This window comes from Corvus kubaryi, unplaced genomic scaffold, assembly GCF_017639235.1.
Source record: "Corvus kubaryi isolate FWS band 111438036 unplaced genomic scaffold, C.kubaryi_AGA036_p1.0 37396, whole genome shotgun sequence".
In the NCBI taxonomy this organism is placed as follows: Eukaryota; Metazoa; Chordata; class Aves; order Passeriformes; family Corvidae; genus Corvus; species Corvus kubaryi.
In genome coordinates this window covers 19,299,708-19,311,331 of record NW_024581135.1, presented here as the reverse complement: position 1 = coordinate 19,311,331, position 11,624 = coordinate 19,299,708, and the positions used below count along the sequence as shown (strand labels likewise).

Below are 11,624 nucleotides of genomic sequence, written 5' to 3'. Positions count from 1 at the left end.
ATGTCCTCCTAAGCTGCAGTAGCTTTCCAACCCTGAGCTAGACTTTTCAGCTGCCTCTTAATCCACACTGGAACAGCCCAGGATGGACTTTCTTAAGCAATAAAAGAAAGCAACAGATTTTTGTTGGCAACACTCTGCCCTTCAGTTTGCCTGCAGGGAACTGTCACCCTGCTGCTACTGTGTCCATTTGAACCTTGAGTTTAACCAAGTAACCTGGGGTTAAAACGACACCCATGAAGAGCTGAAAAATGCAGAAAAGGGGTACATAGCAAAATTAATTGTCTCCATTCAAGGTCATAGTGCTAAAAATAGGGTAAATCACTGCTGGAACTTTCTTCCATCCATGACTACTCTGTGGCTTGCTACGACAGACATTTAGAAAAAACATTTCAGAACAAGTGTCTGGACTAAAGTTATGGTGGGGTGGCTGCCAGCATTTCTGTCTATGGAGTCTCTTGAATCAGACCTAGTAGAGGACTGAAGAAGCATCTGACCTGCACTGATTTAGGTCATGAGGCCACATTCCTGTTTGTAGCTGGCAAGAGCCATCAGTTTGAACAGAAGACTTGCCAAAAATCACCGCGCTTCCCTGAAACACACGCTTGGAAAAATGATGGTGGACAGTAGCGGGAATGGTTGAAGATAAGTTACAGTATAGTTTATGTCTCTCAAAACCTCTAAATCAATCAGAAAAGAGATCAATTAAGGTACGGATTCTGCCAGTAAATGTCACAGGCTATATTTAGCCTTTGGTGGGTGAAAGTGTAAAACAAAGGAATAGGACTAATGAAATCTAGAAAAACTTCACTGACGAAAAAAGATATCTAACATTTTTGAGCTAGTGCCAGCTACTGTGGGGTGAACCCATTATCTGTGATAACAAAAGGATTCGGAAGAGACCAAGCTGTAGAACCCACCAAAAGTTTATGGATTAGAAAACAGGACTTGTTTAGATTAGTTTAACTTGTATTTACTAAACTTCAGGAGCTGGGAAGTTTGTATATTCAGAAAGTTTCAAGCTCAAATAATAAAGGCTAATGATGTGAGGGGCAACACTAAAACTTTATACTAACAGCATGCACTTGGCTAGGAGAGAAACGCTCCTAAATAAAAAAAGCCATAAGGTATAGGTCCATAATGTCCAAATTCATACATGGCTAGGTTATCATCCTTGGACCAGCACAACTTCAGTACATTTAAGAGTGAGGCAGGTAAGAAACACGGGTCTATTAGCTTTAGGAACAATGCTGAGGAAACTGAAATCTGGAGAACAGCATGTCCAAGTCAAAGACGACGGGAATACAGTGGGGTAGAAGTGTTTATACAAGAAGTTTGTAAAAGAGTAATGCAACTAGTAGTTGGTGGTCTCAGCTCAGCCTTTACTATGCATCCAGTGGGTGGAAGCTAGTAATTAATACTTTTAGACAGCAATCCTTGGAGCCATGCTAAATATATGGTATTCTGGGATTAACTAAATAGCACTGGCAATAAACTAAAATTAGGAGCAATTCTTTAGTTATGGTAACAAAAATATTAAAAGTAGCATTCATAATAAACTGAAGGCTGCTACCTTGGATCACAAACTAGTACTTATCAAGAGCTAGAAGGGAATATAAGCAACAGGAGAAAAAACAGCCACACTGTCATAAAGAGCAAACTCACTATGACAGAGGTTTATGGCAAATGTTTGACTGGGTCCAGGCACAGCTACTGTATGGTGGATTTGTTCACACTAAAAAGGACTGAAATTACCCCTGCAGGTCAGTCTCCTGTAAGAACGAGCTTCATCCACACTCTTGAAAGAATTCAGGCCGGACGACTTAAAAGGCAATTCGGAACCTCACAAAATTTAAGACCGGTTACCGCAAGCGTGTTCCGTGAGTAAACCAGACACTGGAAACAAGCTGTGCCTTCAGAGAAGCGTAAGTGAGCCGGGCTGTTCGATTCAGCACAGAGCAGGCTGTTTGCCTACACTGGCCCTGCAGGCAGCCCCACAGCCACCCCACCAGAAGCCCCGGACACAGCATTTCAACACCAAACAAGCATCTCCGAGGGGAAGGGGCGGGACTCACGGCTGCCGCTCCCTCACGGCACCGGCCCCGCCCGCCCCGCCCCATCATGGCGGCCACGCCCCTCACCGCGGCCGCGCCTCGCGCTCGTTACCGCAGCAACGGCCCGGCGGCCCCCGGGGTAGGGCTCAGCCAATCAGGGGCGCGCTTGCTGCGGGGCGGGCGGGAGCGGCCGTTGGTGGCGGGAAGCTGCGCGGGTCGGACGCGGTGGGTGCGGGCTCGGGCCCGCGGCGCAGCGCGGGGGCGGCTCCCGGGGCGGCGGGAGGTGAGGGGGCGGTGAGGGGGCGGCGAGGGGGCGGCGGTGCCCCGGCAGCGCCCCGGCAGCGCCCGTCGGTGCCTCCCCTGGCGCAGTAGCCGAGCGCTGGGAGAGTTGCAAGGGGAAACGCGGCTCCCACTGAGCCAATGGTAACAACAAAAGTAGCTTGCGCGAAGAGGTTTGAACAACAACGCGGGGCGGTAAAACCAGCCCTGAGCGTTTGTCCTGTGAGTTAGACCTGCTGCCATTGCCTCCTGTGTCCTGACGCTGCATCTGTTTGCTTACAGGTTTGGTGCGGCACTATGAGTAGTGCACAGACCGAAGATGAAATAACACTCTTTGAAAGAGATATGAAAGAGTTTTGGATCCAGTTTAAAATCAGTTATAGCACTGAACAGATCAATCAGACTTCAGCACTGAGAGATCTGTGCAAGGAGACTATAGAAGCTCTTTCAGGTAAAAAGGCTGTATGCTCCTATTAACTCTACTTTTTGCAGGTTATCATAAAAATTCTTCAGATAACTGAAGTAACTTTGCCTTACAGAGAAATGGTCAAAGAAGCTGAAAGAAGAGGACTTGATGATTGACAAAATTCAGGAGTATAAGAATGGTACAGTATGGTGTTTTATTTATTGTGTCAAACCTTTATAAAATTAGCTTAATACAGCTGAATAGTATGTTTAACTTCACATTTAAAAATTTAAGTAATAACATCAGAATGAAGATAGAATTAAAACCAAACATATTTGGTTGGTTACAATGTAAATTTCAAGTCAAAAGCAGTGTGTTGAAAAACTTCACTGATGATGCAAAAATATAAAAGTCTGGCAAAAGTTCTCTGCATAGAGCTTAAGTATTTAAAACAATGAAGTATCAGAATTTTCTGATGGCAGTAGGAAAAGTAAATTAAATTGCTTAGTAAAGCTACATATTGTGAGCTTATTTATGCCTTTTCCGTATTAGTAAGAGAATATTGTCAGCTCATCAGTCTAGGGTTAACTTTGAATTTTGTAAACTTCAGAATATCAGGTAAAAATTACTGCAACTCTCATATCAGTCAGCGTTTCCATTCTTGGCTTTCTGTCATTATTTATGGGCAGGAGCCACCATCTTCAGGCTTTGAAGATGTATACGGTGCTGGCACCAGAAACAAATTTCATCTGATTAAAATATCAGAGCAGCTCCATAGTTTGTAGTTTCTCTTAGGATTAACTTTCACTTTAAGCTTTCATATGATGCTCTTGGTATAGTTAAGCTGATTTCTCTCTGCAGCTAAGGTAGCATGCATTCCACTGTGTTCTATTCACATAAATTATTTCAAACTACTTAAGTTTTAAATATCAGGGACATACTTAATCAACTGTTTATATTCATATTTTCTTGCCTCCTTTCAGAGATTGTCCAGCAGAGCAAATATGTAGCAGAAAAAGAAGAGCAGTTGACAGAAATAAAATCGAAGCTAAATGAAGAAGAAGAGCAGCAGAAAAACTTGACTGACAGCATCCAAGAGCTTAAAGAAGAGTTGATGAAGAAAATGGAAAGTAAGTAAGAAAAGGATAATGAGTAAATTTTCTTAATTGAAGGAAGGATTGTTTTCAACACTTGCTCTTTATGGCTTTTTTGCCGTTCTAAATGGGTTTTTTTATGTGCTTGTTTTGCCTTTGATACTTATGATGGATTTTAAAATTCTAGTAAAATCTTCTAAAAAGGAAGCCGCCAAGGAGAAAGTGGAACGAGTGAGCAAGATTAAAGCATTGTTTAAAGAGCGTCTTGGATTGGAGATGCGTAGAATTCACGGTAGGTTTCTGTAATTTCCGTAGTTTCTGCGTGCACTGATACAATGTGGTTCACATTGGATTGTGCAGTGAGAACACACGAGCTTACACACCTGATCAGTTGGCTTAGCCCAGCTACTACAATTGTCTCTGAAATGGCAAAATATGTTAAAATGCATTTGTCTTGCAAAGAGACCACCAGGGTTGCTTAATTTATCAGCATTCTAAGAATATTAAACTAACTTTGTATTGTGATTTTTAGTCATCGTTGTGACTCTGTGGCGGAGGTTAATGGTGTTAATTAATTCTGTTTGTGTTTATTTTAGACGAGCAATTACAGTTTATATTCAGACACATTGACCACAAAGATCCTGACAAGCCATACATGTTTACTCTTTCCATAAATGACCAAGGGGACTATGAAGGTATGTGAATTTTCAACACTTAAATAAGAGGACTGAATCTGATGCCTCTATTTGAAAAAAAGGAGGAGAGGAATAAAGTGCAGTTTAGTTGTAATCTTTTATCTTCCAATTTCTGAATGAAAAATCTTGCAATGGTAACGTTTCTTTAATTATGTTAATGTAATTATAAGGATGCTTCATTTTATAGTTTTTTTGTGCTGCAGTGGGTGTGTATGCTGACAGGCATGTTTCGACGTCTTCCAGAAGCCTAGAGGGTAGAAAAAGGGTGACATAGGTGAAAGAATAAAACTCGAAATCCAGCATTTCCCTTCTGTAAGGGCACAGCCTTTTGAATCTTAAAGCTGGTTTTGCTATATGGATCTTACTGCAGTTACGGAATTCGAGTGCTGGATAGCTTCTAGACAGATGCTACTGGGGCTGTGCCATGCCTCTAGGTAGGAACTGAACAGATTTCTGTTTTTACTAATTCAGATTTAAACTGTTGAAGTTAAAAGTCTGTCACATGCTGGGCTACATCAGTTTACAGTCTGCCTGCCTGCAGAGCAACAAAACAGTTTAGGGATGTGTTTGGGTTTTTGAGAAGGCTGTGGGTTCCTGGGAATTGCTGTAACAGCTGAGGTAGGAGCACAGCACTGATTGGGAGGTCAGGAAATCAAAAAACCTGTTATGTTCTTTGAGGCTTTCTCTTTGCTGAAAGAAAATGAGGCTATTCAAAAATAACACAGGTGGAAGCTAAAACATGAAAAGATAACAAGCTACATTAGTATTTGAGAAGCATGGAAAAACACTAATACTGATTTTTTTTTTTTTTTTTTTTAATAGTAGTTTAATCTTTTGCAAATTTGTGTCATTTTAGTGACTTCCTGTACTCCTCCTCTGGATTGTATTGCAGAGTTACAGCTCAAACTGAGAGAAACTAACAATTTTTCTGCATTTGTTGCCAACATCAGAAAAGCTTTCACTGCCTTATCATATAAACAGTCTGCATGAAACTAGTTTGTACCTCTCTTTCTGACTGTAGAGCCCTCTTACTTCCTTCCTGTTAGTGAAAATATGTATTTATCCATGTCTGACTCTTAATTTCTAAATAAAGATAATGAAAGCAGTATTTTAGTCCACTGTTACCTAGACACATTTTGGATCATTCTTCGAAGAACAGTATCACCAATTACTGCCTTAACTGATTGTCTCTGGACATGTAAGTTTTGCTCCATTACATCCATTAATGATGAAGTGATTTTTATTCAGCTATCCCAGGGAGATAACCAAAATAAAGTACCTTCTGTAGTTTGTGTCTCTTTACCAAAAGCACTGATATGTCTTTCAGGTTTCTGTGTGGTTGGAATAGGCCTGAAACCTATTAAAAAAATAGGTGTGCTGAAGCTTAGCAGTTACCTCAGTTACCTGTGTCACAGGTCATGGTCTTAATTTTTACCCTAACTTGTAATCTAGAGTGTTAGCGTTTCTATTCATGCATCTAAATGGTTGTTTTTCTTCTGGTCTGTTAAACTTTGTCATTGGAAATTTTTTGACATAGCAAAGCCTGAAGTATAATGTATTAAAGTATGAAATATAGTGATGACAGATAAATCATGTGTGTATTTTGCATCTTATCAAGAAGACTATTACTGTCACAGTGCTCAGCTTTGATTTAAAATATTCTTGTTCTATCTTGTAAAGTGTTTTCGTTTTTACAGAATATTTAAATGGACAGTTGCAACAAGAAAGAAAATGCTTCATTTGATAATATACCATAGTTCAAATAAAATCTTAACTAAGTTCAGTCGTAGAAGTTCTAGTGAATCAGAAACTAATATGTAAGACCCAGTCATTTAGGCATGTTTAAATCTGGTGATTAGATCTTATCTGATCTGATAAAGTATTCTTAGTACAGTTGAAAATATTTCCCAGTCAGATGTGAACTGTATTTTAAATCACTTGGTTTGTCTAAACTCTTGATGGATGCACCACAGACTACACCCTAATCTTCTAAGAGTGCAGCTTAACAATAAAAAGTAAAAGAGATAATATAATCTGCCATTTCTTCTTCCCTATAGAGCATAATTTGCTGTTCTCTAAATAATGCATCATTTTCCTTGGTATGCCCTATTGATTTTTTTTCTTGTATTACAGCCAGTTATACACAAAGAGCAGTAAGAAGGGTAAAGGTGCCAAATGATTACACTGCAGTTTTGGAACAGAATGGCAGCAGAGAATTACTAAGCACTTCTATAATGACATCTCAGATCAAACAAATCCTCAATTTCTGCTTTGTCCATAAACCCTGTGTCCTCTCTGAGAATTCTGTAACTGACAATGGGACAAAGAGGTAAGGGATGGGAACCCGACTTCAAGGGTCTCATTGTTCATTAGTGGATTTGCCTCCTTTTCAATCATATTAACAGGAGTATTTAAGTTGCAGGTATTTCTTTCAACTAATTGCTTGTACCACTAAAGAATGCTGTAGGCACTTTTATGTGGGTCAGTGGGCTAGCCAGGAGTTAAAAAAAATTTATTGAGCCAGCTCTGCACTTCCCACTTGTATCATCTCTCCCCGAGGCATTACAGCTGCTGTTGGCATCTCTTCCTTCCTTGTATAGAAGCCCTTACCTTCCATGTGAGAAAGCCTATCCCTTCTGGCTTCTCACTAATGGCATTGCCCTCATATCCAGCATGACTATTCATTTTGAAGCATACCCTTGCCCTACCTCACCTGTCTGTGCCAAGCACCTCTGAGCTGCTCTGAATGTAAGAACTCCAGCATGCTCAACCAAATATTTTACTGCTGTTGTATGAAAGCAAACAGAGAGGCAGAACACAACCACCTCATTTCCATGATTTCCAATGGAGCTGTTTATTCATTAAGGGTGTACCTATTGCTCGGACACCCTCTGTACCGTATGTGATTTGATCATCAGAGGAGAAAGAAACTGAACTGCCTTGAGTAATGAAGACAAATGTTCAAACTTAGTGCTATTTTCTTTTCTTGTTAATCCCAGGCATGAGTAATTGGTGACAAAATGAATTTGTCAAGATTGCTGTGCACAGAACATAAAATATGTGACAACTACTTTATTGGAATATACATTCTTAGAAATTATTTGCTAGAGAATATGATGTACCTGGTTGTAAATGTCCTGTGCCTATGCCTAAAGCAAAAGTTTGAAATATTTATTGTGTGTAATTTAAACCTTTTGGAGCTAGAATAATGTACCTGCTTGTATTTGCCAAAGCAAATCAGAGAGAGATCTTACTTCCACTAAAACAGAGCCAGGCATTCCAAAAGTGGGTTAAAGTTAGGAAAATGTATACAATAGATTTGCTTTTTTACTTACTCTAAAATACGAGTAAAACTGGCCTGTGACTTCCATTAAAGAGCCTCGTGCTAGTGAAAGATCTGTCTTGACATTTTAAAACCTTTGTGCCTTTAACAAATGCACTTAGTAGTTCTAGAATGTCACACACCTGGATCTGTGGTAATTTGGAATTTTCTATTATGAAGCTGCACAATACAATGATATCAAATAATAGTAAAGACAATGAGGATAACACAATAGACTGACCCAACAGATACAGCTATTGGGACCCCAGTGTGCTGGATAGTACACAAATACAGACTGAAATGTCTCAAAGAGCAGCTGGGAAAGCGCTTGAGCTCAAAAGCAATATGCGACTTAGGGACTATAACAACACAATCAGCTAGTGCTGGTGCTTCTTTTATTAGCAGGATCTTAAGGCAGACATAGATTCTAATGAAGGTCAGTAAAGGCTTTTTTCATAAATCAGTTTGCCCAATGCTGAACATCACTTCCCCTTTCAAAGCGCTGACCATAATTTGCTACCAAGGGTCAAGTCTGTAATGTGTGGGCCAGGAACTAATGCTGACAATACAGCAAACTGCTGATGTTTTGGTGCTCAGCACCTCATCAAATTTATCTCATAGCATGTTTTAAAAAATCTGGGGGGAAAGTGTTGAATTTATGAGATTTTGGAAATACACTGTGAATTTAAAGGCTGCTAGGAAGACAAAAGAATACTAAATGTTAATAGCATATGTATCAAATGCATTTAATCACTATTGTTTGTATGCTAGCAGGAGGTCAAATTACTGTGAGAGTCCTTCTGGCTAACAGAACAGTTTTTTTACACACCTATTCAAACAAGAGTTGGAGGTGGTTACTCTTGGACATTGTTAGATGTATTCTGAAAAGCAAACAAGTATGGGCCACACTTGTGAAAATCAAAACAGACATGGAAGTTATGCTGTGCTTGTGTCATACTGTCTTCTCTAATGCTTCAATAAACTGAATTTATTCAGTACCTTAAAATTGTCTAAATTAGTTCTGTCACTGTAATACTGTAACATTGCTGTGAATTCATTTGTGATTTATAACTTTTTAGAAGCTCTGCTGAGCTTGACATAACAAATATATACACACATAAATCAGCCCCACAAGCAGAGTATGTATTTTAACTGTTTGAATAAGCTATACTAAATAATTGTGGTAATAGTCTTACCTTTTTGAAAGCAATAGTTGCACTTCAGTTATATGAAGCATTACTGCTAAAATAGGATTGTGTGCCTGAAGGGCTGGGAGGAATGGCTCTAAGTGCCAGACAGTGACACTCCATTCTTTTTATCCATATTATCCCTAATCACTCTGGCAGCTCCACACACAGAGTAGACCCTTTAGAGTCTTGAGCTTATAAACAAGCTGTTGCAGCAGAAGCAGAGGCACTGAAGCCTGATTTCCTACAGATCTCTGGTTTCATCCTTAAACAGTGCCATTCTCTTCATTGTAGTATCTCAACTCTTTACAGTCTAAGGATCAGAGCCATAGAACCACTGCTGAATTATGCCAGTTTGGCCCTTGCTTGGCTGCTGCTAAAGGTGCTGGACACCAGTTGTGCCCTGCCTACCCTTCTTCCAGTGCACTGATTTGTGGTTCTCCTCTTTACCTGACTGCTGACTTTAAGTACATTATAAGAACAGGGATAACTGCAACACAATCTCCTTTTCAGATTTGGACTAATTGAGCAACACGTTTGAAAGTTGTTGGGGAGACTGACAGAAGCTAAAAATAGAGTTTAGTCATGCAAGTGTGTGGTGGTTTTTCATATGACCTTTTATATATATATACAAGTAATTATACACTGGAATTATTAATTGAAAGAAGATACAATTAGCATCAGTTTGATTTTCTTCCTCCCGTCACAGCATGTTGAACAATGCTAATTGCTACTGACTCACCTGTTTTGAGACTGATGGGTAACTCTCTACATGGGAACATGCTCTTTGACTGACTTGCCTCAATGGATTATTTTGCACTGGCTACTGGATCAGTTCTTCATTATGTTATCTTCTACACCACAGCTTCAGCTGGAATAACTGCCTGGGCAGAGAAACAGGTCTGTTGAACACCAGCTATGTATCATTATTTTGATTTAGAAGCATGCTACACCTCATACTGATGGCAATTGCAATTATCATAAAGGAATCCAGGCTTTTAAGAGAAGACTGCATACATTAACCTTTTGGCTAAGTGAGGAGTAGGTCAAAGTCATAGGTGACCTCGTGGGTGGCTGAGTAGCTAAGTTACAGCACAATACATTAATGTAAATGCTTACCTCATAGGTTAAAAACAGGCAGACAACTAATACTTAGCTTCCCATGCAGAGCTAATGAGAGAAATTTGCTTGTCTAACTCCATGTATGACAACCTCATAATGGAAAGACAATGCAGAAAATTGGTAGTTTTTTTAGTATTAGTTGTATCAGCATGACTTACTGGCCTGTATTTTCTTACACTTATTGCACTTACACTTATTGCAAAGGTAGATAAGCCATCTGATCTTTCTAAAGGAAAGAGGGAAATCCTCTTCTGACATGCAATTCTCAATGCTGTCAACTGCAACTCTGCAGCAATTACCTGTCATTTTAGGCTCCAGCCTTCTCTAAGGTTAGTCCACAATTCTGACAGTCTACTTGGGACTCTAGTGCACTAGTGATCACCTTTACTAAATGTTGTGCTAATGGCATCCCAGCGAATCCAAATATGAAATTCAGAGTTGATGTGAATGCAATTTACATGAGAAAGATGGTTTACTGCTTCCAATTGCTCCTGCTGTTTCCCTTTGCTGTTAGCAACCCATTTTTCTTCTCCCAAATAATACAGTTAGCAGTCTATAATAGTTACCTGTCAAATCTTATAGAGGATTTCTTCTATGAGAATTCTCCCATGCAGAACAGCTCTGTTTGTGCTGGATGCTTGGACAAGTTGCAAGAGTAGCACAGACCATCACAGATTAACTATATGTAATCTCAATGGTTCATACACTCTTTGACAAAAAGTCTTTGAAAAAATAAGATTCAGTTAGTAGGAAATTGGTATTATAATGGAACAGTTATTAAAAAAAAAAAAAGGCAGCTGCTTCTAGTCTGGACAGCAGTCCTGGCTGTTGTTTACATCCACCCAGTCCAGGGTGTACCAGAGCTTGGGTCATCACTTCCTCGACATTGCTGAAGGACCAAATGTTGGACCTTTAAGTGAGCTATTTACATGCAAATCCTTTTCTGGAACTGAAATATGATGAGACTGTCCCATAAAGTAACAGCTGTGGGCAGTGATCTCACTTGGCAGATAGTTCAGTGAGAAACCACATACAAAAATGAGATCCAGGAACACCTAAATGCTTTGGATGAATTAAGTTTAATTTAAGCTTAAATGAGAGACTAAACAAAAATAAATGTGAAATAGCAAGCCTTTCTGGTAGGAAGCAGCTCTTTCAAAGATACCTTAGGAGAGCAACAGTAATTAAAATTACTATTACTGGGAGTTAAAAGGTGAGGTTATCTTCATAATCTCAGAAACAGGACATAAAATTGCTAGTTAGATTAAAGTGAGAAAGCGGATGCAAATTTAATTAAAGAAGGATCACATTTCATCTTTGGATTTCAGAACTTTTTTTGTGAGGGGAGATTGCAAAAAGTTGTGTAAACATGCAAGAAGTATGGCAGTTGTACAGGGACTTTGCTTTGTTCTGGAAAGAGTGAGAAATAACCTGCACAGTATTTTCTAGGGAGAGGACCTTGCACTTT

General features: G+C 39.5%; 1 protein-coding gene across 3 annotated transcripts; it reads left to right on the top strand.

Moving 5' to 3' along the window:
• Positions 1 to 2,216: 2,216 nt before the first annotated feature.
• On the top strand, positions 2,217 to 8,853 carry SPC25 (SPC25 component of NDC80 kinetochore complex). 3 transcript variants are annotated; one of them, XM_042041711.1, is made up of 7 exons: positions 2,217 to 2,276; positions 2,613 to 2,781; positions 2,870 to 2,935; positions 3,720 to 3,866; positions 4,018 to 4,122; positions 4,427 to 4,525; positions 6,659 to 8,853. In XM_042041711.1, exons 2-7 carry the CDS (start codon positions 2,628 to 2,630, stop codon positions 6,856 to 6,858), a joined length of 771 nt encoding a protein of 256 aa, XP_041897645.1. In that variant the 5' UTR covers positions 2,217 to 2,276; positions 2,613 to 2,627; the 3' UTR covers positions 6,859 to 8,853. The 3 variants fall into 3 exon arrangements, with proteins under 3 accessions (XP_041897645.1, XP_041897646.1, XP_041897647.1); XM_042041712.1 differs by lacking the exons at positions 2,217 to 2,276; positions 6,659 to 8,853 and adding an exon at positions 5,382 to 6,308; XM_042041713.1 differs by lacking the exons at positions 2,217 to 2,276; positions 6,659 to 8,853 and adding an exon at positions 5,348 to 5,437.
• Positions 8,854 to 11,624: the final 2,771 nt, after the last annotated feature.